At 37.6% G+C, this 27,170-nt stretch overlaps 1 protein-coding gene across 2 annotated transcripts in view; it reads right to left on the reverse strand.

Annotated features, from left to right (window-relative positions):
- Positions 1-27,170, reverse strand: part of CASK (calcium/calmodulin dependent serine protein kinase) — a 217,267-nt gene that overhangs the window by 31,286 nt on the left and 158,811 nt on the right. For both annotated transcript variants that reach the window (XM_065637084.1, XM_065637073.1), the window contains exons 12-17: positions 17,346-17,423; positions 15,965-16,045; positions 9,115-9,303; positions 7,595-7,673; positions 2,652-2,737; positions 710-778 (exon numbers count right to left, since the gene is read on the reverse strand). In XM_065637084.1, coding sequence (XP_065493156.1) covers positions 710-778; positions 2,652-2,737; positions 7,595-7,673; positions 9,115-9,303; positions 15,965-16,045; positions 17,346-17,423 — 582 coding nt within the window. The remainder of the gene's footprint in view (positions 1-709; positions 779-2,651; positions 2,738-7,594; positions 7,674-9,114; positions 9,304-15,964; positions 16,046-17,345; positions 17,424-27,170) is intronic.

Here is a 27,170-nt window from a genome sequence, read left to right on the forward strand (position 1 = left end):
CATATGCCATCTGTATGCTTAAATTGGAACAGTATCTCTCAAGTAGCCATTTTCTAGAATTTAATTCCCTTCAGTTGCAATCCGGAACATAACTTTGCGAGTAGAAGGGAATTAAACATTGCTGTGCAAAGAACATAATACCAAGTTTCTAGTTCAACAAGAACTAACTCCAAATCCGTTTTTCTTCTGTAATGACAAATACAATTTTTTCATGGAAACATAATATTGAGCCACGTGTAACTGTTACAGACAACCATGACAAATTTACCTCAACAGGGTTATACAGAAACAGATTATCCAATTAACCCTTAACAGCCCAAAGCAGTAAAATCATGTTTAATGCCTAACAAAGGAGGATTGTTCTTCAGCTTAGGAACTTTAACAGACTTTCTGGAGAATGAGTTTAAATTGTCATTTTTTTAAAGGGGCTTCCTAAATGCATAAGATGAGGATCCCCTTCCCTATTTTTTTTCTTTTTTTAAGTAGGCTGTAAAGAGTTAGTTAAGGTGCTGATGAGATGAATATGAAGGCAGGGCTGAGTAGGTAGGTGGTACCTACTCGTGTTCCGTTATCTTTGTTGTAAAATTGGTGTGCTTGATCTAACAGGACAGGCAGAAACAATTTCCCAGAAAGCAGTAACATTCAGCCATCAGCAGGCAGTTAGTTACAGGACTGAGGAAGAAATGGGATGGTTCATTAAATTCATTACCTCACAGGATGAAGATTGCGTGCGATAACTTGGCACAATCTTAAAGGTAATACTTCCACGCATTTCCCTCTGCAAAAAGAGAAGTACTTCTTTAAAGACAAGGACAATGAAGATAAAATCTCCAAATCACTAATGCTTGAAAGGATAGCATCATAGTTTGAGAGCGGCAGTATGTTTTCCTAAAGTCAATATTCAGAAAAGCTAAAATGCTCATTTGTCACTTCACTTATAAACAAACAATTAAATCGTCTCTCATTAATCTAAAAGACAAACATACATTATTAGTTTGTTTGCCTGACCAGTTTTCAATTGCCTAGAACCTACAGCTCTATTTTAAGGCGGGAGATTCAGAGATGTGTAGGTTTCTTCCATGTCAATCTTTTCTTTGGAACTATACTCTTGAGATCCACAGCGTCTTTGCTACTACAGCAACATTTTCTTCCCTTTCATCATGCACGTTGAATAGCAAAAGCATATTCACAGTTTCTAGAAAGCTGCATGTTACTGTACTAAAGGCAGAAATGTAAGAAATAGTCTTTCATCAGAATAAAATATGGGGTCTACTGGTTTGCATTTGCTATAGTACAAGAATATTCATAACAAGTAGTAACTGCAGAATAGCAGCAGATCGTGGCAACATATTTGCTCAGCCATATTTTCTTCAATGACCATTTGAATACAAGTGCCACTACATGGCTGACAACTGCAGGACTTGATCTGGGCAGAAAGGTAAGCAGATCACTTCAAATGATTTTGGAGCTCTTCCCCTTTCTCTCTTCAACTCGCTTATTGTGAGCAAAAAAATTGCTATTTGCCAGGACTCACTTAAACTTGTCTATATGGTTCTGGACACAACAAAAGGCTTAGTGATATCATCCTAGATCCCATGGTTAGGGTTGCATGCAGAAAAATTTGCAAGTGTTATGGAATATCAAACGGAACTTACTAGCAAGGCCCAAGATAGAATTTTCCTGCAAAAAGTCAGACTGTCTGAGCTCAAAATACTTTTTTTTTTTTCCTTTGTAACATCAATAATGATAAGCCACAATAGTTATAAATTCAAAACAGGGATGTTCCAGCTACATACAAGGAACACATTTTTCCCTACGATGAGAATTAAATATTGGAATATTTTGGCCAAAGAGGCATCTGTCCTGTCAGATCTCTGTCCTTGGATATTTTCAAGGCTTAACCAGACAAAGCCCTGAGCAACTTGGGCTGCATTCAGTGTGGACCCTGCTTTGTGCAGGAGATTGGACTGGAGACTTCCTGAGGTTACTTCCAACCTGAATGGCTCTATGATGTATTGTCTTTGTATCTGTGTAGCAATTATACCAATAGTCAAGAAAAGTTTCTTTTCTCTTATAACATACTCAGTGACTACACTTGGTGTAGACCAAAGATTTAAAATAAGGGCATGACTATAGACTAACTTGGGATGAGTAATAGGAGGAAAGCAGTATTTTCTTCTGTTATGTCCATTAGAGACAAGAAACACCTGCATTTCAACTAAGAAAGCTCAAACGTCAAAAAAAGACTTTCTAAAATGTAGAAGAGTTATGCACTAAAGTCAACTGCCTGGAAGGTCTGGGGAACCCTCCATTACTCAAGTTTATTTATGAGACTGTCAGACATAAATCTGTCAGGATTGGTTGGGTGTCGACGACCTTTTCTGTGTGACTAAATGAAATAAATAAAATGACACCTGGAGGTGTCTTCTATCATTCCTGGATGTAAGGTACAAAAAAGTCACTACTGAAAAACAGGGGAGAGCCTGTAGGCGGCATTAACAGCTGAACACAGGATTACTTTGTGTTACACACACATATAGACTATCAGGAAGAGGAGAAAAAGGGGAAGTCACAATGCAATTACATAAAAGTTTTTTTCGAATAAGACAGGCACTTTTATAAAGAACATGAGAAAGATTCCAGACACTTACAAGCATTTTTTGTAGTTGTTCTACAGTTTGATTTGCCACACTGATTCCGTTTATTTCTCGGATTTCATCCCCTACATGTAGCGTACCTGTGGAAGTAACAAAACACACAATCACCTCAAACATGCTTTTACAAATTGAGATAACTGTAAGGCAGTACTAATATTAATACATAGGCATAAATATGAAGCAACATTAAAGTAAGTTTCTTGGCTAGATTCAGAAAAGGACTTCAGTAGCTGTGTACTAGCTACTAAAGATTACAAACCTTTCTTGCAGAATGTAGTCAATACACCAGCATGAGACACGCAGGCACCCTACAAAGTACCTGGGGTACACATCAGTCCCTTACAAGGACACTGCAAAACCCCACGCATTAAAAAGAAAGTCATCTGCAACTAGTCAGCTGGAAACGTTTGCAGAGATAGTCAAGCAGTATTTTATCAGATGACCTACTTAATGCAGTCTGACTTCTGGGTATAGTCTTAATTTTATCTGTCAGGCTGCTGTATTTTTAAATTTCTCTGATTTTGATTTGGCATAGAGTATGCATTTTTGTATGTACTTTTGACTTCAGCTTGAATGTAAATGGTTGGTGTGACTACCTATGATGTCAGACGATGAAACAAATATCTACTTAGCTTAGGCAAGTCATAAACTAACCTGCTGAAGCTGTGATGGGAATGGCATGCTACAACATGGCTCTAAGACACTAGAACAACTCAAAAGGGAGGAGGCAGTGACTGAATTATCTTCAGGATTAGAAACAACCTAACAGGCTCTTTTTGGATGATGATTTCTGATTTTAGTAGCTCAAACCCACCTAATTCTCTAGCAGTTCTCCAAAAAAGCTTCCACGGTTTATTATTAGCCAGAAGAAGTTTTCCATAAATAATGAAATATGACAAGACCATTTACTTCACATATATTTCTTTCTGCTGTATGATTTAAATAATTTGTGCAAATATCCTTTTCTAAAAACTGTACCTAATACAATTACCATACCTAATTTAACTAATCTCACTTGGAAAACTAGCAACTGCCAACCATTTCCTAAACTAAAACATATCTATGGAAAACTACCTGAAAAAAAGTCAATCAACTAGAATCCTGGAAAATCCTTAAAGTTATTTTCCTGAACCAGAATCATCAGCTTTCCCAAAGAATATCATGCAACCCAACCTTTCAGCTGAAAAAACGTATGATAATCAAACTGTTAAACACAAGCACAGACTGAACCAAGGAGCAGAATCCTGAAAACCTCTCTTGCTACGATTTGCTTTGGGTTCTCTACTGCAAAACAGAAGCTCACTTGGCAGTGCTACAGGAGAGAGCCCAAAGTTTACCAAAACTTTTAGTGAGAGTAAGTCCTTCAGCCACATTAAATGCTACAGACAATTCTACAGGAGCTGATCTGCTGATAGTGAAATTATAAAAAAGGACTCATCACAATTCTTCCACTCTTCGGTGGAAAAATTATCACAATCAATAATTCACTGAATGTGAATGCAACAGTCCTGCACCTAAATTTCAAATCAATCTAGTTAATATCTAGCATATTATGACCAAATCTCTAGTGAAAGACTCTGAAAGTTCAGTTTTGGCAGACTCTCTCATTCAATACTCACAATTCTTAAAAAAAATTCTAAAAAAAATTAGGCTCTGTGTAGACTGTATCATGCCAAAATTAAATTGTCTTTGAAGACAGTGGAATTGTTATTAAATAATAATACTGAATCAGGAAGAGTATATGCCCCGGAATAGTATAAAGATTCTTTGGCATTACTAAAAACATAAATCTGATGGGATCAAATATTAGAATGAAAATCAGACTCAGTAATATCCCTATATCAAATCATTTCAATAGTGAACTTAAATAAAATCTCCTCTTCTGGAGCATATCCCATTGCTGTTATTTTGACAGAAGTGAATACTGTTCTGTTCATGCCTGGAATGGAGCAATATACATAAAAGTTGGGAACAATGCATGGACATTAGGAGGAGATGGCCATTCTGTTTTGAGGGGTGAATGCATTGATAAACCATAGCAAGACATTTTCAGTCTGAGGGAAGACACCGACTATTTGCAGAAACTTCTACTCATTATAAATATTCTTGTTGGAAAAGAGTATTCTTGACATCTTTGAATAATGAATCTTCTGCACCATGAATCTTCTGCTCCCATGATACCTATGCTTAACCACCTAATTTCAGTTGCTTTTGGTTCCTTTTCTATTGACAGTGCAGTATTTATTTAGAACTCAAGCTATTCACGACCTATTGATGTATAACGCATCTGTAATAGCAAAGCAGGGATGTATTTCTGAGTAAATTATTTCCCTTTTTGTTTTTGCAAGCCAAAGCGAAGGCAGTCAGTTTTAGAAGTGTGCGCTCTTGCTCTGCACAGGAGTATGAGCAGTCCTACCGTATTAGGTAGGTAGAAGACAGAATAGATTCTTGGGAGTCCCTACTCAGAAACACATTTTGTAGCCAAAAGAAAATTCTGTAGCTTGGAAAGTGAAAGGCTGTGAATGTCTGAACATATTTTCACTAAGTCATCACATACATTTTGTTAGAATTGAATAAATTTTATCATATCAGGGGCATCAGTATTTTAAAAACTAATCTGAGTTTTACAATAGGTCACTTTAAAAATGTAGCGCAGACAATGTACAACTGCTGTTTTTCTGGTAAGGTTACATAGGCAGCCAATAAGTCCTCTCTCTTCTTTGGAAATATTTTTAAATGCTATATTGGGGCCTCTTCTTAAATGCATCTGAAGAAGCTATTAATATTTAAGAACGTATGCCCCAAAACCAGTCAGCAGCAAAAAAACTATGGGTTAAGATATTTAGAGCTGCTGAGAACTCAGTTTATATGCAGATGCCCTGAAAATTATTTTTACAGTAGGAGTAGTCTAAACAGAACACACAGGTAAAAAGTGAATGGACAACTGTGCTAAGTTAAGGCACAGACACAAAGCCAAGACACAATTAAAAACCTGAGATCTAAGATACAACTCATTTACTTACCCTAAAAAAGCAGACAAGTCAACAAAAAGACAATTTAATTAAATGATTTAATAGCTGAAACTGGTGTTTCATTTTCACTGAGCTGAATCCTCTGGAAGGTGCAAGTAGGTATCATCTTTACAAGTCTATGTTCCCACTTCAACTCCCCCACCTTTTGAATAAGGACAACTATAATCAGCAGGACTAGATACAGCTCGCAGAGAGACAGGAGTCAGATTTCGCAGCAGCTACTATTTCATGATTGGGAATTTTGCAGTTTGCATTTAATATTGCTAGACTTGAAATGATACAGTTCCTGTAATCCTCCCAGTAGACCTATTATCTAGTCATTGCTGTTATTGCCTGGCAGTTTTCCATACAGCAAGAGCAGACAGAAGAAACAACAACATACCCCCCACCCCAAACAAATAAAAGCCACAGACCCTGTCAGAAGGATTCAAAGTCACGTTGGGCTTGAGATCACCATCAACTCAGATTTGTGTTGTTCTATTCAATAAAAATATTCTAAATATAGGTATGTTGAATGAAGCAGTGGGGCTAAGAGGCATCTGGAGCACTAACAAAATTATAAACATAAAAAAAAAAAAAATGCCCATACTACAGAAACAGTGAATTATAGTTTTTTTGAACTAAACTTATGCACGGAAAAGCTACCTTAGTTAGATGAAGCACATACAGAATAGGTTTAATTTCCCAAATCTTTAGAAATAAAAGACACTGTATAATTAAAAAGAAAAGAACAGAGTTTTAATGAGTGTCGTTGGGTTTTTTTACCCACTTTTAATAGGTTTTAAAAGTTCTATTACTCCCATTATGGAACACATTCATGTGAAACAATATTCTGCAGAGGATCACCACTACCTAAGGACAGCTGGAAGAAAATCTTCCTGTGAATATTATGAGAAATCTCCTTTTAAAATTAACTTCTAGAAACCTAAAAAAGTCCTCTGAAGGAATATAGAAGACTATATGAATTGCACCTTTGCTTGTATGTAAGGTTTTATCCTTCTTGCTTCTTGACAAGTTTGATCATATCAAGGATTTGAAGTGAATATATCAGGAAAAGGATTGCTGTACATTTTCCTTGTTTCATGTTTTGTCATCCTAATTACCTGTTCCTAGGTTCCTTTGAAACAGAACAGTAGGCTAGAAGGAACTTAGGTCTGAGAAACGATGAAAATTTTTGTGTTCACCGAAACAAAAAGATGAAAACTGGAAAAACTGAAGTAATCCTTTCGAGGCTGCAATCCAAACTTGCAGCTAACAACTCAGCAGGGAAGTTCATCTGTTTAAAGCAGGACAAAGCCCAGCAATTTTTTGACATCTGATTTGGACATATAAAATGGCAAAAAGGAGTAGACTGGAGATGAGAAAAGATGCATGTTTGCAGAGTTTTCTATAGTAGTGAAAACTGAAAATACAGATTCAAGTTCTAGGCACAAGAAATACTTTTATTTCAAAAATCATTTTAATGAGTCTCAACATCAAAAGTACAAAGATCCTCAAAAACTGTGTGAAAAAACATGCAGAAATTTGGATTTTTGGTTGAACAAAGCTCTTTCATTTTTGCCAGGAAAAGTACTTTAACTAGTCTAAGGATTTTTCTATTTTAAACAGAGTATTAAATAAGTATAGCTCCAAAAGTTATTGGCATTTCAGTCTCTAACTGAGCCATACTCCCATTATCCTAATTAAGGTCTAAATGAAACATAGTGGGCACTCATCTCAAAATGCTGTCAGACATCTACAACTGGAAGGTAACAAAGGCAGTTAACAGGGCTTTATCCAGATACAGAGGTACACTACTGTGCAATTGTAGCAATCAGAATAAGGAGTATGTAGTGTTGCACAGTTTGTACAAAATGATCTAAATAAATGTGTGTGAAGACAAAAGTATTCATGACACATGATTACCTTGCCGGTGAATCATTCCTCCATGCATAATTCTTGCCACAATGCAATGGTTCAGCTCATTCATTTTTAAAGTGATTCCCTAGAAAAGAGCAATGTTTCTACTTTTAAAATAAAACATTAAGCAGTGTGATTCCTGAGTGGTTAAGAACAGTCACTTTTCCTAAAAGCTTGAAGGCAGAGTATACATTTTGAAGTTAAAGTAAAAACTTTGCCACTGACTTGAACATGAGCAATGAAAACAGATACTATTTACAAGGGAAGATGCAATACTTTAATATATGAGCATGTAAGATTCTGGTTTGTTAAAAACGCAGTTTTGTATTGAAGTACAAAGTGTCTGGTTTGGTTTAAAGCCTAATCTGCTACAACTACTACAAGGTTGTTTTTGAACAAAACCAGCTCGAGTGGTAGTTCTAGTGGTGCTCCCCAGGGCTCAGTATTGGGGCCAGTTCTGTTTGCAGATGGCATCAAGTTGGGTGGGAGTGTTGATCTGCTGGAGGGTAGGATGGCCATACAGAGGGGTCTGGACCGGCTGGATCGTTGGGCTGAAGTCAATTGTATGAGGTTCAACAAGGCCAAGTGCCGGGTCCTGCACTTGGGTCACAACAACCTCAGGCAGTGCTACAGGCTCATGGAAGAGTGGCTGGAAAGATGCCCAGCGAAAAAGGACCTGGAAGTGTTGATTGACATCCGGCTGAATATGAGCCAGCAGTGTGCCCAGGTGGCCAAAAAGGCCAACAGCATCCTGGCTTGTATCAGGAATAGTGTGGCCAGCAGGACTACGGAAGTGATCATGCCACTTTACTGGGCACTGGTGAGGCCCCACCTTGAATCCTGTGTTCAGTTTTGGGCCCCTCACTGCAAGAAAGACACTGAGGTGCTGGAGAGAGTGCAGAGGAGGGTGATGAGGCTGGTGAGGGGTCTGGAGCACAAGTCTGATGAGGAGCAGCTGAGGGAACTGGGGCTGTTCAGCCTGGAGAAAAGGAGGCTGAGGGGAGACCTGATCACTGTCTACAACTACCTGAAAGGAGGTTGTAGCATGGAGGGGGTTGGTCTCTTCTCCCAGATAATGAGCAATAGGACAAGAGGAAATGGCCTCAAGTCACACCAGGGGAGGTTTATATTGGATATTAGAAAAAAATTCTTCATGGAAAGGGTTGTCAGGCATGGGAACAGGCTGCCCAGGGAAGTGGTGGACACCTGGAGGTGTTTAAAAGGCATTTAGATGAGGTTCTTCGGGACATGGTTTAGTGCCTGAGCTAGGTTAATGGTTGAACTCGATGATCCTGAAGGTCTCTTCCAACCAAAATGATTCTATGATTTTATGTACAGCAGTAGTAAGAATGCTCACATTGTAAATTAGGTATATATGCAGGAGGATACGTATCTACAACGGCTGCTGAACTATTTCAATTATACTGGCAACTCTACTTCAAAGTGCAGCAACTGTCATTACAATCATTATAATACTGGTCTTTACCAGTACAGAGTCAAGAAAAATACTGAGGTTCCCTCCATACCATTGGTTCATCTGTGTTCTTCTGGAACTGCACCAGTCGAACTCGTGTTACATTCTCCATATCCATGTCACCGTTGGCGCTTTCTGGAGAATCTCCGTTTAAGTATGGAGAGGTGGGAGGAGGTGTAACTCTCAGCGCTTCATCACTGTAAACTTCATGTGCCACTACATCATGAGTTTGAAGTAAGGCCTAGAGGAGATTACAGCAACAAAATATCAGACTTCCATCATCTCTGATGCCCCTGCCACTCATTCCTTGTAAATATTTTTGAAGCTTTTTAGAAATTAAAGGAAATCTGAGATATTTGTGCCTCACTTTCTATATAGGGATTTTTCCCTTAAAGGAGGCCTTAAATGATCCCTTAAATGATAAACTTCAGCAGACTGCAAATGCACACACATGTACCTAGCCTTTAAAATCTGCACGAGTAAACCCGATTTTCTACTGTAGATACCTCAATGAGAATGACGCTTCTTCCCTCTCCCCATCTACTTGACACCTGCAAGGTGTCAGAATTAAGCCATCTTTATTTATGTGCCTAGACACAGATTTAGGAAGCTACCTTTCTGAGCAAACTTTTCTATAATAATTACCCCAGTAAAACAGAACGTTATTCACACCCCGTGGTATGACATTCTAATAAAGACAGACTGTGGATTGGTATTGACTGAAAGAATGAGATACTCTTTTTTGTTGTTTACTAGCATAATCACTTCCATATTCTCCCTTTCCTCTAGAGAACAGACCCAGCACAACCACATTGGGTTCAAAATGACTGATAAAAATGACAATCTAAATCCACAAACTGTTCAAATACTACTTCATTAGTTTTACCCTGTTTCTTCATGCAAAGAATGTTACAAGACATAACTGACTAAATGCATTTACATATCTTTGATAAGCAGAACTGGCTGTGTAAGAACTCTTAAGCTACAGCAAAAACATGAACCCTGTAAAACTGTAAAAAGTGTAATATAGTATTCTGAGATAGAAGTTGGACAAAATGTAAACATTTGCAAAGCAGTATTCAATAGTACCAGCCTTTTTTATGGTATGACATTCCACTGTTCTCCAGGATATCTTTAAGAGCCCTGTATCACATCCATTTTACACTTGCATTCAACTCTAAATAACGAGTTTATTGTAGCTAGATTGCTTCTGTCCAAAAACTAAATGTGATTTATATGTGAACATGATAGTTCTATTCTTATACTAACTCATCAAGGACCAGAGATAGATCCTGCCTCTCTACCCCAGTGGCTGAGTTTCTCAGATAAGGATTGATAAAACAAGCCTAGCTCTTCCAATATCTCTACAATAATAGAGATATCAGCCATCACTGCAGTTAGGTCAATCTATATTATAGTTAATTTCTTGTTAATTTTAATTTAAATGCTCATAGCTCTCAACTTGCAAAACCCATCAACCATGCAAAGCTTGAGACTGACCATCTAAAATTTGTTTTAGCAGAGAAATCTGACTCTGCAACATCTTAGTCTTCAATGAAATTGTTTAAGCAGAACTTAAACTAAAAAAAAAAATGATAAAACCCACCCATACGAGATACATTTCTGAAGTGGAATCAAAGACAGAAATGGGATCCTAAATTTGTTCCCAAGGTAGTACTTCTAAAATGTACCATGTTATAGAAGATAACTTCATAAACAGTTTAAGTTCCCTTTCCTCAAATCAGTTTCTAACTATAGTTGGGAATTCAGCATTGTTACAATGGAACGGAATTCCCTAAACTAGCAATGCTGTGCACACATTCCCACCTATTCTTCCAGCGTTTCAAGCCCAACTACACAAATACTATTTTTAGTTAAATACTAACTTGTATCTGCATTTTGTTTTTTATTTTATTTTGTCAATCACAAAGCTCAAACTTGCAACAATTCCTCTTCATTAGTCTGTACTAGTGAAGCAACATTTTATATTACAGACCTGGACCATATATGTAAATTAAACCACTTCAATTAAAGCAATTCTTAATTTGATGTAATTTGGTGTAAACTTATGTGTTAATACTCCTATAGAGGTTTAGGGATTTAGCTTAATTCTCATCCTAGTGTCTGAAAACTGTTTGCAGTTGTCCCAAAGACAAGAGCATCCATGTGCAATTGTGCTTTAGCTTTGGCTGTTACAGAAAACATAGAAAACGTCCATTCTAGGAGTGTGTGGTCTTGGTTTTGTGCTCAAGCAGTCTTCAGCAGAGTAGGATGATCTGTGCTTCCTTCAGCTCATTCTACTCCAAGCCACTTAACTTAATGCACCTGCCCATACCTGTTATTCTCTCCATGCTTTAATATTACATTTCTTATGTAACTCAGGGCCTTACATTTTTTTCACATCAAATATTTGCCTTGCTTTTACTGTATTTTTAGTAATAATATACACCTGACAGGAGATTACAATATGGTAATTTGAACATTTGTAAAGGTTCATAATCATAATAGATGACTTCTGAAGCCAATTCAGAAACACCGTATGTTAAAGTACAGCAAGCTCAGTTTAAATATTGAAAACAAGACTGCTATTGGATTTTACTTTTTTTCATGCATTTCTGTAATTTTGATGATTAGGTTTTTTTTTCCCTGTCTCTTTTTCTTTTCCTTTTCCTGCTGAAGATAAGCTTAGTGAAAACAACTGCTTTCTACTACATTGCAGGATCATTGTCTGCAAAGAACAGTGTAGGAAGATGTGGAATAATTACTGAGGGGGCAAATTACTGAAACAAAATATCGAGGATACGCTTATTGAGAATAAAGTTATATCCACATCTTCAGCATATAAGGCAGCTGTGTGGCAGGTAAGGTATCTGCTCTGTATGGCTTCCCTCCTGCCCCCAACCTGACTGCACTCTTGGATGGTTGTGCATGGGGGGAGCCCAGTGTGCCGGCACTAAGGAGTACAGGGGAGCGGAGTGGTGTGGAGATAGCGCGGCCAGGCCCTGTGTAAAGGCAGGTACACGAACCAGATGCTATAGCTGCTGTCAACTAAAACAGATAAATGTTCCATTCCATCTGAAATGCTAGTTTCGAGCTAGCAGATGTGTCAAAATTTGTCCTGTTGATGAACTTTGCTCATTATAATACAAAACACACCTCCATCTCAAAAGGTATGTGCCTCCAGCATGTCCCTATGCTCCCTTGCACAAGTGCGGTGAAGTTTTTACCTTAAAAATTGAAGCAAGAGTTTTTACGCCAATCTATATCAAAGGTCTGTATGACTAGAGTCACTCAAGCTCCACCCGAACGTAGAAAATTGTATAAAATACCCTAACAACAGGAGAAAGTTAGGGAAGGCAACCATCACTGAGAAGTCAAGGAAACAGCATAACAGACTTCTGGAATCAGTTGACAGGCTCTTCTCCACCCAAAAGGATGCTTCTGGGTAAGATTTGCACACTTGGTTAAACCAAATGTTTCCCTGGGTCACTTACACTTCAAGATTGTATTTGTAATCACAGTAGTAGCACTATGTAGTCATCTTAAAATGTATATATTTTACAATATTGGACTTATAGGGCCAACTTGAGGTCATTTAATGTAATTTGGCATCACTCAGGGGTTCAGCTCAGCTGCCCCCAGCCCCCAGTGCAAGCACTGAGGACAACCTGGAACACAAGGGAGCTTAACTTCTGCTAAATTAACCCTCTTAACACAACAGAAGGTGCATGATTATGGATAAAACTTCAATATGGAACCAAGTTTCCTATTACAGCAAACATTTCAATTGCTGCCACATACTAAACATCTATAATAGAGCCTTTTACAGGTAAAACTGGCATATTTGAAAAACTAGTCAAAGTTGTGTAATGGAATAAGGGCTCCTTGAAATTTGTACACAACAAATGAGGTACTTGATAATCTTTTAAAGAATTCTTAAACTAATTACCTACTGAGAGATCTTTATGCAAAATTTACATACATTTCTTTAAATTAAAATGTTAAGCATGTACAGACTAAATTCATAATTTATTCCTGCACCCAATAAGACACAGAAAGGCAAAACAAAACTCAAATAACAAAAACCTTTGAACTCTAAGATCTGAGTATCAGTAAGAGTCCTTACAAACGAATACTTTAATAGCTTTGGTTCTATAAAGGTCTACACACGGTCTAAACCGGGGATATCAAACTCATTTTCGTCAGGGGCCACATCAGCCACGCGGTTGCCTTCAATGGGCCGAATGTAATTTTAGGATTGTATCGAGGTAGGGGTAGTTACATTGATACAGTCCTAAAATGACATTCGGTCCATTGAAGACAACTGCGTGGCTGATGTGGCCCCTGGCGAAAATGAGTTTGACACCCCTGGACTGCCTTTAAGTAAATGAAACACACTATACTCCACTGTCTTCCAATTAGATAATAATATAAATAATAGTAAAATACTCTATTATCATACAGGTGTTAATGGACATGATCCTACTTGTTACACCTTATTGCTTCAGCCTCTGTGCCTCAAAGCTCAGCAAATTACTAATCAGAGTATTATTCTCTACAACATGTGGCTAACACATTGAGTGTAGGTTGACTAAATATTCTTTTATACAATTATTTCCTTTCCAGAGAGTACCTATTTTAAAGGCTTTGGCTCTGAAGGAAAGTGGCAGAATGCCACATATGTAAGAATAATTTTCAAGGTCTGCAACCTTATAAAAGGTGTATCTGTGAACAGGAGTGGGAATGATAGGAGAGGAGGAGGTGGCCTCTGACACCTGAGACTCTTTGGTATCTGCACCCTAAAGGCAGGTTCCACAGCAACATGTGCTGATTTAACGGCTGCTTTACAAGTTTCTGCCATTCCTCCCTATCCCAGACTGCGTGTTTCTGTCCCCATGCTCATTCTGGCTCTGGCAGTATTCTGGTTGTCTCTAATACTTTTTGCTCAACTGATCATTGTTTTGTTGGAGCAGTTTTCTAGTAGTTGGGCACAGTGCAATACAGAAGTGCAGTGTCAGATGAATGTTGGAACAACTGCCAGGGAGAGGATGAAACGTGAGGAGAAGGGATGGGTCTCCATCAACTAGCAATTTAGCTTGGGATGACACAGACTTACTGAAATTACTCCTTGTCAAAAATACTTGTTATGGAATTGTGGCTTACTCCTTATTAAAAAATACCTTTTATAGCATTGCAGCAAAATAATTCTGGTTTTAAATTCATGAGGATATCAGGTGGAAACAGAGATACCTATAAAAGAAGATTTCCAACTCACTTCTGTTGTTTGATTTGATAGGTTAAATTTTTATATGCCAATCATTTTTATTGGTGCCTACTCTGAAAGCATACTTAAAAATGCCATTTCTCCACAGTGCCTAATGTTTTTGCAATGCTGTGTGGTAACTAGGCAGAAAAAGATAAATGAAACAAACCCGTCAGATTCCAAATAAAGAACTTGTGTACCAGTGAATGTTCTTGTTTCCCCCTCTCCCTTTTTTTTTTTTTTTTTAAACCTTTCTTACAGTATGGCTGAGTAGCATTCCACCTTGTTTTATTTCTATTTCAGGCAAGCACTCCTGTCAAATATTGAACCAGGTTTGTTACAGACTTCAGGATAGGTATCATCTCCAGGCAATGACATATCAGTATGTTGCTGAGTACAACATAAAAAGCCAATGTCTGCATTAGCAATTAGTTCAGTGAAATAGGAATGGATCGACAAGTAAAACAATTGGGTTAGTGAGGACCCGATGTTCACACTTAACGCATTGCAGGAGTTTTTATCACACTTCTGACCAGCTTCCACCTTGCCCTGCGGACTAAATGCCCATTAACTGCTGGATTACGCCGGCCAATCTTCTGGTGTACATCCTCGAGTTTAATTTTATCTGAAAGGAGTCTAGTTTGCATGCTCTGAGACTCTTACATGATACAAGCCAAAGCACTGCAAGGGGACAATCAGGAGGTTCACTTCAAAAACATACTCCTGATCTGATTTGAAGTACTAAAATATATGCACCCGAAGCTAGAGTGACCATCAAAAGAACACACTGGGACATGCAGCTATTCAGAGTTCATCTTATACCTGAATATGAGGTTGGTTTCAGCTCACTCTTTCCTGGAAATTAGGTTTATCCTTCAGACTTACAGTAATTCAGCTTTCAGGTGAGCAAATTCCACAAAGCCCCCTGCATATAATCCTTACGTTAGGGAAAGTCAAATTCATGATTTCAAACTGACAACAGTGTATAGCAGATTTAAGCAAACACTTCTATTTCTGAACTTAGGAACTTCATCCACAGCATAAACAAAATAAATCCTTTAAGGAGTTTCAAAAGACTGGACTTCAGTCACTTGAACCAAGTGAATTTAAGACACTGTCCACAAATCAAGTTTGTGAAACAGACACAGTAGGAGTTGATAGGTAAGACAAATTCACTAGACTGTACAAGCTATTGATTTATTGTAAAATAATGTTAAATATACACTTACTTTGCAATGACTTCACACACCTTTATCCTAATAAGAGCTTGGGGAACAAAAAGGAGGACCCCAGCTCTACCTATGAATATTCAAAAGGATTAATTCTTCTATGTGCAACACAGCTCTCCCCAAAAAGGCAGTTAAACTGCTCCGTAATTAGATTACTCCAGCTGCTGACAGTTTTCAGCACAGTAACAGGGACCAACAGTAGTAGTGATAGAGACAGACCATTTTGCCAGACCAGCAGATTAGAAATATTTATTAATAGGTATATTGTACTTTATGCATCTTCACCACCTGCAGATTTTAGGGAGAACTTACCAAAGTTTTCTCATATAAAGAACATAAAACCCGAAATAAACCCCAAACAAACAAACCAACCGACCCATCAAAAACCAGCAAGAGCAGCATTTGCTTACCATGAAATGAGGTTGTGTTAAAATACGCTTTAGCTCCTTTGCATCATTGTTCTCTGGGTAACATGAAATTTCTTCCAATACCTGCAAAACAGGTAGGAAAAAAAATGCCCATAGTAACTTTCTTTTAAATAAAGTCATTAACCAAACAAATGAAAATCCTCACTGGTCAGTCAGAATATCTCCAAATGATTATGCAAAATAATGTTTCTGACAGGAAAGGGTTTAGGAAAATATGCCCTTCCCCCTCTGCTAGGAGAATAAAATACCTCACTTCAATTTTCTGAGAGATTAAAGCGAAAAATTGAAGGAAACAGTTGCTCGCTTTTTTTCAGTTGACAGTATTTCTCCAACAGCTAAATATATGGACACAGAAATGAAGCTCTAACATACGTGACACACATCACAACCAACAATTGCTACTTTCACACATGTTCTCAACTTATTAAAACAATCGGTTCTGAAGCAGAATTAAAAAATACTCATAAAATCTTCTCTCCACAAACTAAATCAAGTGTATGTGGTCCATCTGGTATCCCACCTCCAAGCTCCAGGTTTTATAAAATCTGAGCTGTATTTCAGATTATTATTATTCAGGGAAGGAGGAGGCAGGAGGCACTTGCCTGCAGCCTAATACTTTCACTTTTATTTTCCACATGGAACTTCTTGGACAACAAAAGCAGATTATTTTGCTTCTGGAAGCACCTCCCAGGAGTAATTGCCAGGAAATTTTGTGGAATAGAACTCTGCAGTGTCTATCAGTGTGACTGAAGCTATTACACAGTGTTTTATTAGTCTTCCTGTTCATTCTATTTTAACAGCATTATAAACAAAGTTTTCCTATGACATTACCCCCAACAACTGCACTTATTTTTACTGATAATGTATAATACAACTATTTTTTTAACTACTTGCAATAAATAAACAAATATTATTTGTCGGATATAAGAATTAAGAACATCTGTGTCTATTAATCTTTTATCTTCATGGGCCATATTTCTAGGTCTGCTTTTCTTAGAACTATCCATGACAAACTTGTTTCAGTTTAAATAGCTGATAATTAAAAGCAAAACTTTTTGTGATTAAGTCATATATAAACTGAACATGAAAGATACTGCATTTACCCAACAGGAGTGTTCCTTTTAAGACTGCTGTTGTAACAGTAATGATGAAACTGAATAATATATATAATCCCTACAGGAATAATGGAATTCTGCAAGTTTATGCAACATGTTATGTAACTTAAGTAAGCAATGGTAGAATTCCACAAGTAATTCAGATTATGAGCCAGAATACATGCCAGTAACTTAATGAAGAAAAAAAAATGTTCCACTTCAAATACAATCAAACTTCCAAAGTAAAAAATATGTTTTAAAGCCGTTACCTCTTTGGCTCTCTGTACAGCATCACTTGGAGGATTCCTGATTTGTGGTGAAGACTTTGTGTTTATTTTGTCATACAGCTGAAATAACAAGAAAACAAACTACTGAAATCATATGCTACTTTATATAAAGTAATGATGAGCGCTAACAATAGCCTGCTTGTGTTACCATGATTAAGATGATTATTAAACTTCAAGTCCCACAGATGTTTTGTGTACAAAATCGAGCAGCTTAGGGTTTTGGCTTTTCATTTTTAAACATTTCCTGATTTGAATGGTGCCACAGATTCAGAGTTCATAGGATGACATGGGAAAGTTCAAGAGGTTAAGAGGTCCTGCAAACCTCCAATGCTTTTTCCACAGATTTACAGAAACTATATTCTTCTACTAGAAGTGATCTTATGACTCTTGAATAAATGCTCTAAATCATACGTTCTGCTACAAAATCAAATTAATCTACATATCCCACTTTTCTCAACAAATCAATGGTCAGACATTCCAAACAGTAATTTAAATAAACCTCAGAATATGGAAAAATGCTCTTGAACTCAGAATGCTACAGAAGCCGAAGTCTTTGGAAAAGAGAAAACCAAACCTTTCCAAGAAAGAGTGCTCACAAAAAAAGAATACTTTTATTTTACAAGGAATTTCTACTGGACAGAAGAATGCCAGTGTATTTAAGTAGGAAATTGTAAACCTCCCAGGTTAATTATTTTCTTTTAAAACACTTTTAAACCCCCTTTAACTACACAAAATGCAATACGAGAAAGTTCTATCTTAAATTTTAAATTATAGATAGATTTCAGGCTCTCTTTCATACAAACCTAACAGATTGTACATGTTTTACAAAGGAACAAATGTATATTTAAGAATAAACAGACGCTGTAATAAGTACTATTTTCAAATAAAAAACATTTGGCGTACATTTCGAACAAAATAGAGATGGTCATGCCTATAATTATTTCTTATTTATATTAGACTACTTCTTTGAAATGTAAGTCAGAAAGACGATACAAATAGCTATTTTTAGGATATTAGAGAAATTTTTATCACAGTGAGGGTGGTGAAACACTGCAATAAGTTGACCAGGGAAGTTGTAGATTCTCTCAACTATCGCAATACTCAGAATTCAACTTAAATTCAACATAGTGCATGTAAAAACCATTCAGAATACACAAGGGAACCCTTCAGTAATCCTAACACTGTAAAGGATGAGCTGATAGGAACCCCTTATTTAGGCTGCTCAGCAAAGGGCTGTCAGGACCTTCCTCTGAGAATCTCACAGCTCTGCTGTTTGGCCTTAGATGTCTGAAAAAGGGAGTCTTGTCAAGGTACGGAAGTGCCATCTTCTCTTTCTCATACGAAAACTCATTCAGTTTTGGAAGATATGTAAATTGCAATGAATGCAATCCAATATCATCATCATTTTCCTCGTGTTTCTGAACAATCTAATGCACATATTGAACATTCCAAGTCCACATGCAAATAAATACAAAAAGAGGAAACAACATCTCTTCCAAAAAACGTTGCCGGCAGGACAGTTACACAAAAGTAGAAAAGTCAAGATAAATCAGTTTCTTCCATATCCAACCACCTCACCTTGTGCTGCCAAAATGCTGCTCTACTCAACAGTTTAAGCAGCCTTGACCACTGTTGAAGTTTGTAAAATAAAAGCTTTCTACTAGCTTATAGTTCAGGAGATACTTTCATTGCATACACAATTACTTGTTTTTACCCTTCCTTAAATACATAAACAAAACATACTCAAACTCCAGCAACCCCAAATTATTAAGCATCACATTATATACCTGTTAAGAAACTGCATCAAGCACTGTGTACCAAGTAAAGTGCAGCAGGAGCTGTTGAAAACGCGTGATACCCAACATGAATATTATTGAATGTATTTTTCTAGGAGGTTCACACACACATCCTGCTTAATATTAAGATAATTACAGAAGTTAGCATGAAAATATTTTTATTAGTTATTTCTAGCGATTGTTTAGAAGCTAAGTCACTGAAGTTGCTGGTTTCACTCCAGTCGCTATGTTATTGTGATCCAAAACAACTGGCTGTTTACAAACACAGTTTTTTTCTCACTATCATGGGAGAGGATAAGTTATCTTCTGAGATTAGGAGAGAGGCAAAAAGGAAAGTAGGAAGCAAAGTGCCTCTGAGAATGTTTAGAAAAAAATCAAGGCAAAGTTCAGACTAAACAAGGGTGCATTTATTTTTCTGTAGCACCCTTCTGCTGAGGCATGGTGCTTAAACTCCATCTTCCAGGACTGCTACTTACTGAGATTTGCTTCCAAGGCACGAAACTATTAGAAGGAACCCTGACAGTACTTACAAGAAAAATCTCCATATTTGCATTAAGGCTTAAAGCCTATGTATTACCCAAACCACATGATCCATTCATTGATCCTGGAGGTAGAAGACAGCCTCAACTGGAGGAGGATGTATTTTTGGATGTATTTCTGGCAGCTTCACTAGCACGAGCAAATCTCTTCTAGAGAATCTCCTCATGTACTCCTCCTCCAAAACTCATTACAGCAGAAGACACTCATTCCGAGGTCTAACAGAAAACTATGCAAACAGCCAACACCACGTTACATTTTTACAATGTACATAATGCATTTTTCTCTAAAATTCTGTTCAATCCTAACTCCAAAAAGCAAGAAGCAAATAAACCGCACAATGAATCAGAAAAGCAACTTGAACCTCTTCAACTTGAAATGCATTTTTAAATGGTAAATCCCTCATTAAAATCAGGGATATTTCATGAAGGCATACTAGTTTAAGAAAATAAGAAATACAATTTTTCATTTGTTTAACTGGGTTACCATCGCTTTAACCTCTGCATGCGAGGAAAAAGAGAAGCATAATTTCTGTCCAAATAAAAGATCATACATCTAAGAACAAAGAATACATGTAATACTTAGAAGAGAGGGAACTATCTTGGCAGGGGGAAGAGGGAATCTCAGGCAGTCAGAAAGCATCAAGTCAGCTATCTACAAGTTTCTCCCAGGGAAGACTACAGCCAAATGCCACACCTTTGTGAGAAGAGCAACTAAGAAATAAGACTGTTACATGTGTTTGTGGCGTGCCACAGTATATCGCTGTTCAAAATAGGGGAAGAATATCAAGAGGCAGAGCAGGCTCAGAAAAAGCTTTCCGAAAAGATCAATCATCTCTCTCCCCAGTATACTACAAAATGCTTGAAGAAGACAGAAGTTTGATAATATAAAGGAATTCAGTTTAAATGACAAAGCTATCACAAGATTCAGGTAAAAGGAAGTAGTCAGGACAAATTCAGAGTAGAATTAAAGCACAAATATTGACATGGCAGGTAATTAAAGGTGTAATTGATTTACTCTTTCAGGAGATTTTAAAAATCAGAAACAGACACTTTTGAAACAGCATACTTCAAGTTAATTCATGGAGTTCTTAGCTTACAATGAGACCAGGCTACATAATTAAAATTGCTTCTCCTAGCCACGTATTCCATAAATAATTGAATAAGCTTTACAATTTCAGTGCAAATAATTTCGTTTGTAATTTGTTGGAAAATGACATCTATATCAATAAAACTGGTGTTTTATGAATTATCCTAAAGGGAGCCAATAGCAGTAGTGAAAATTTTTTTTGGTGAAGTTATCAATGGTCAAAGAAGATTTCCACATGATATGAAGAAAAACTTAGTTTGTCAATTCCTGTACAATATTTTTTTAAAGCATACTGTAGATGTTCAGCTAGTTGTTACCATCTCTGTGCTCTGAATTACTTTTACGATAGGAGCTGACTGTGGCTTTCACCATGTCAAAGTTTCTTTGTATTTTTATAGATGGGACACAAACTCTTAAATTTCAATTGTGGTGCTTGAAATGACAGTGAAAACTGTCTTGACCTAAAACTGTTTTCAATCCCTTTTCAGCAACAAAACAGCTGGACTTATTACTGACATTTGATATTAGCAATGGAAAAATTTCCTAGTGGAGACAATCAGCATTGTTACCAAACTCACATCTCATCTGGAAACAACCTTTTATTCAGGCCATGCAATTTCTCTCTGATATAATGCATTATAACACTAAATTATTTCGGAGAGTAGTGGCACAAATTACAATGCACAAGACAAATGCAATTGTTACACACTTAGACAGTAAAATGACAAGACTGTTTTCAAATCTATAAGTGTATACACAGCAATATCCCATGAACCATTTATCTTGTTCAGGTTCACATGACATTACGTATTTCTAACGCATCCTTAGGACAAATTAAAATAATATTATATATAATACTGCATCAGAAGTATTATTGCTACATTAACTGTTTACGTAGTCAAAGCAAAAATAAGAACATAACCAAGATATGTAACTTTAAAAACATGTGAAGTAATAATAAGCAAACCCAGAAACAACGGAAGTATTAGTACCTCTTAGTACTTGTTTTATGTTTTAATTTTCTCGATATACCATTTCGACAATGCATTCACATAATTTTTTTGAATGTTAAAAAAAGTGTGCCTGGTTCTAAACTGTCTCCTGTTTGGTATGCACTCATATAAACAGAAGGACGAAGCCAGGATATTATTTTGTATCCCTCATTTCCAATTTTAGTAATCGTGTGTTCAGTCTGGAAAGCATTTTTCAGCATTATGTTATTAAGCCTATTTAAAAAAATCACATTATCTCTAAAAATAATTAGTCTTTACTGGTTACAAAAGATTATTAGAAGCTTTCTGCCAGAACACAGCAGATGCTGGTAAGAGGAGGAAAGCTTATGCTAGCATTAATGCACCAAACTGGTGAAGTAGTCCTACCTTCTTTGTAATCTTGAAAAACAACACGTTTTTCAAATGTTTTTGCACTTAAACAATAGCTATAGCAGAAGTAATTTAGAAGAAGGAATATACAGCTCCATAATTCATCTCTGAAAGCATCTGAATATAGAGGTTTCATTTAGACACATTAATAAGAACATTTGTTCCCTGGTACACAAGAATCCAAGACAACTTTACATGAATTTTTTATGAAATGTTTAAGAAAACTCTGAACGAAACCAGTTTGCACACATCACAAACTAAAGTGAACATTAATGACAATTACAGCCACGCTGTACATATTCCTGTGGTACAGAACACATTACTATGTGCAGTTAGCTACACAATTTTAATCACAGAAAACCAGCCTGTTTTCAATGCTGTTGTCTTTCAGCAACCCTAAGTCCTTAATTCTTCACTGTCCTCACTAGAATGCTTTTCCGTGTAATACCAACAGACTTTCAGCAGGGCAAAATCTGTATGTGTCCTAATTATGGGCTTTCTTTTTGCTGGGACACTCTATTGTGAAGTGAGATTAAGTAACTCTGCCCCCTCTTCCCAGTAGCTCAAGCTCCAGCAATTTCACTCAGCAATAAGCACAAATGTAACAGTTAAAGATTCGTAATTAAAAAAAAAAAGGTGTAAAATGCCACAGCAATTTTAACCTTTGGAATTTACAGACTTTTGAATACTTTACTTCGCAGTCTCACTCCTCAGCACCAGTTCTGCTGCATTTGCTACACAGAAAAATAAAAATTAAGAGCTTGCTCTAGAAAAGCTTAACAATCACAACTGATACATTAACAAAACTTCATATAACAAACATAAATTAACATTATATAGCTAATTAACAGAATGTTACTGCTTCTTAAAAAGACAAGTTTTACTTTAAATTTTGCATTCTAGAACAAAAATGCTATGAAGAGAATACCCACACAAATCGAGTAGTGTCGCTATCAGTTGACCAGCTTTCTTTGTAGAAGTCCAGACTTTTTGTCTTCTACCTCTGTAAAGGGAACTCGTTTCTTCTGATATTTAAAGGCAAACAGCCCAAAGCCTAATCCATAATCAGGCAGGCGAGACAAAACAAACTCTTCTCTTCCGACTAGTTTTTCAGATGTGCAGAAATTCTTTTTTAACCGTTTCCTGTAAGAGGAGTCAGAATACTATCCGAGCACAACCTCCAATTCAATGTCGTAGATACACTGCAACTAGCAGAAATTTAGCCTCGCTGTCTGGTCTGAAATCAGTAAGCATTTTATCTATCCAAAATCTGGAAGTTTCTGAGATGCAAACAAGAAACTCTTTGTTAAAACAAGAACCACAGAACTGCTAGAGCACAAAATCCCAGGATCTTTCAACACAAACACACATCTTGTGAGGATTCAGTTATAACTCAGACAGACAGATAAATGGGTTGCCAACCTCAAATATCAAATCCCTGAATCGAAACATCTAAAAATAATAATTAAAACACGTCCTTATATATTTGACTTTTGCTTTCTGGGCAATATAATCATATGCAACATAGTGATATCAGACGACTGTTTTTCATCACTTTTAGGTTTTCATACCATCTAAAAATTCTTGGGTGGAGGTGTTGCCTCTTGCACAACAACATTTACTAACAAGTAGGCTTGCTGCTCTGTTACCTTCCACAGCTCCCTATTGTGGCACTCCTCACCTCCATCTCTGGGAAAGTGATGGAACACCTTATCCTTGGTGCCATCTCAAGGCATATCAAGGATAAGAGGGTCATCAGGGGCAGTCAACATGGCTTCACCAAGGGGAAGTCGTGCTTGACCAACCTCATAGCCTTTTATGAAGACGTAACAAGGTGGATAGATGATGGCAGAGCGGTGGATGTGGTCTACCTTGACTTCAGTAAAGCATTTGACACCGTCTCCCACAGCACCCTCACGGCTAAACTGAAGAAGTGTGGACTGGACGATCGGGTAGTGAGGTGGACCGCAAACTGGCTGAAGGAAAGAAGCCAGAGAGTTGTGGTCAATGGGGCAGAGTCTGGTTGGAGGCCTGTATCTAGTGGAGTGCCTCAAGGGTCAGTTCTGGGACCAGTATTATTCAACATATTCATCAATGACTTGGATGAGGGAATTGAGTGTACTATCAGCAAGTTTGCTGATGACACCCAGCTGGGAGGAGTGGCTGACACGCCAGAAGGCTGTGCTGCCATCCAGCGAGATCTGGACAGGCTGGAGAGTTGGGCAGGGAAAAATTTAATGAACTACAACGAGGGAAAATGTAGGCTTACATCTGGGCAGGAACAACCCCAGGTTCCAGTATAGGTTGGGGAATGACCTATTAGAGAGCAGTGTAGGGGAAAGGGACCTGGGGGTCCTGGTGGACAGCAGGGTGACCATGAGCCAGCACTGTGCCCTTGTGGCCAAGAAGGCCAATGGCATCCTGGGGTGTATTAGAAGGGGGGTGGGTAGTAGGTCCAGAGAGGTTCTCCTTCCCCTCTACTCTGCCCTGGTGAGACCTCATCTGGAATATTGTGTCCAGTTCTGGGCCCCTCAGTTCAAGAAGGACAGGGAACTGCTGGAGAGAGTCCAGTGTAGGGCAACAAAGATGATTAAGGGAGTGGAGCATCTCCCTTATGAGGAAAAGCTGAGGGTGCTGGGTCTCTTTAGCTTGGAGAAGAGGAGACTGAGGGGTGACCTCATTCATGTTTATAAATATATAAAGGGTGGGTGTCACGAGGATGTAGCCAGGCTCTTCTCGGTGATAACCAACAGTAAGACAAGGGGTAATGGGTTCAAGCTGGAACACAAGAGGTTCCACTTAAATTTGAGAAGAAACTTCTTCTCAGTGAGGGTGACAGAACACTGGAACAGGCTGCCCAGGGAGGTTATGGAGTCTTCTTCTCTGGAGATACTCAAAACCCATCTGGACGCCTTCCTGTGTAACCTCACCTAAGTGTTCCTGCTCTGGCAGGGGGATTGGACAGGATGATCTTTTGAGGTCCCTTCCAATCCCTAACATTCTATGATTCTGTGATTTACCCCAGAGGTTTCATGTCCTGCAAGTCTGAAAGAAATCCATGACCTGCTGAATGAAATCATATTCAAAAGCGGTAATATCAAAAATGCACTAAAATTGAAGAATCAGTGAGATAACTGATAGATCACTTCATTCTTTCTTCTGCCAGTTCTGTTCCACATCTCCTTTTCCCTGCAAAATGTTATAACCTTCCTATGGGTGTCTCTTTCCTCGGGATTCTACACCCTCAAGGAAACACTTCCCTGACGCTAACAAATCCAACTGGAAAACACACTGAGTAACAAGGTCACTGTCAGCAGGGACTTTATCTTCAACTTTGTTTAAAGACAGCTTGTTCTTTTAAACCCCCTGTTTTTGTTTAAGAACTATGCCTGAAGCTCGCTGTTACCATTTTAGCATCAGTGACCTCACATGCATTTCCCAGCATGATTCTACAGCACGTTACAGTCCCATCCCATATAAAAGTCTGAAGCATATTTAAGACTCTACTTCGTGACATATAGAGCATCACAGGTTACAGCCCTCCACAGATTCAAACTTTTTTCTGTGTGATATGCTTATTGTAGAATAGGAGGAATATGATCAACCTTTGCATTCAAGTTCCTTACACGGTGACTGTTGTGCAATTAAACTGGCAACAAAACTACTTTAATACAAGGTTTGAGGAAGGAGTTTATCAGCTAAAATGGAGATTCCCTGACACAGTATTCACAGAACAAGACAGTCTGAAGCAGTACATGAATTCTGTCTGAAAAGACAACTGTTTGCTTCTGTTATGCCACAGAACTGACAGCTGTCATCATTGCTGCTTGTTACTTCAAGCACTAGAGACTTTCAGTAACCCCGACAGAGGTTGTGCTCATTTGAAATACTCAGTTTCTCTCTACATATTCACATTCATGCAACACATAAATTATCTTTTATGTAAAAAAAAAAAAATCTTATAGTAGCAAAGAGAACACCAAATTTCACTTTAATTTTGATTATTTATGTGATAGAATTGAAATACATGTTCTTTTACTTTTTAGAGGAACTTCAACCTGCAAAATGTAGGCCAAGTGTAATTTGTTTTTAAAAGTCATGTGTATTCTTATGTATTCATACTGTGTTGCTTGTAGAACAGAGACACTTGTTGCTACCTGTGTCAGAAATGAACATAAAATAGGATTTTCTTAAGCCTTTACCTACAACAACAGGCAGGAAAAAATGGTGCCAGGTAAACTCAATCAACCCTATGGAATTTTAACTTTTACTCCAGGCTGCTTCCTTTTTTTTGGGGACCATTCCACATTTGGGTTTCTTCACTTGTTTTATTTTAAATCAAGAACTTAACTTTTAGGGGGAAGAAGAAAGGAAACCCAGCCAAACTGGGCAAAACATTTTTCTCTGTGTATTAGTTCAATTCCCACTGCACTTGATTGGCAAACAGTTGTCTTCTAGAGAGTAACAACGATAAATTTCATTGTATCGCATACAAAAACCCTGAAATTCTGGCCAAGCAAAACTGACACACCAAGGAAGATAAATGACAACTGAAAAATGTTTAATAAATGTTAGCAGGTTGTTAATGACCACATTTCTGATGCACACAGGATACCACATTTTTCTTGGTGTTTAATGCCTTATCACTGGAGAAAGAGGAAATCCATTAATGCATCTACTTCAAGAACTGCTAGAAAAAACTCCTTGACCCTTCAGCTTGCTATATATGACAACAAAAACTGTCTGTCAGATGTGGTCCTACTGAGTTGCCAGAACAGTATCTTAGTAAAGCACAAACAATCGAGGTTCATTCTACTGAGGATGAATATACAATAAAGGACAGAAGGTGACCAATGTGGTATCTGTTTTATTAAGTGGAACCGTGAAATGATCGTAGGCTTCCTTTCAGAGGGAAAACACATTCCTGAGAAGTGCACAGGCACAGGACTGTGTATGCAGTGCCTTTGTAGTAATCCAAGGGGTAAAAAGAAACCCAGAAAGAA

Source organism: Caloenas nicobarica, chromosome 1 (assembly GCF_036013445.1).
Source record: "Caloenas nicobarica isolate bCalNic1 chromosome 1, bCalNic1.hap1, whole genome shotgun sequence".
In the NCBI taxonomy this organism is placed as follows: Eukaryota; Metazoa; Chordata; class Aves; order Columbiformes; family Columbidae; genus Caloenas; species Caloenas nicobarica.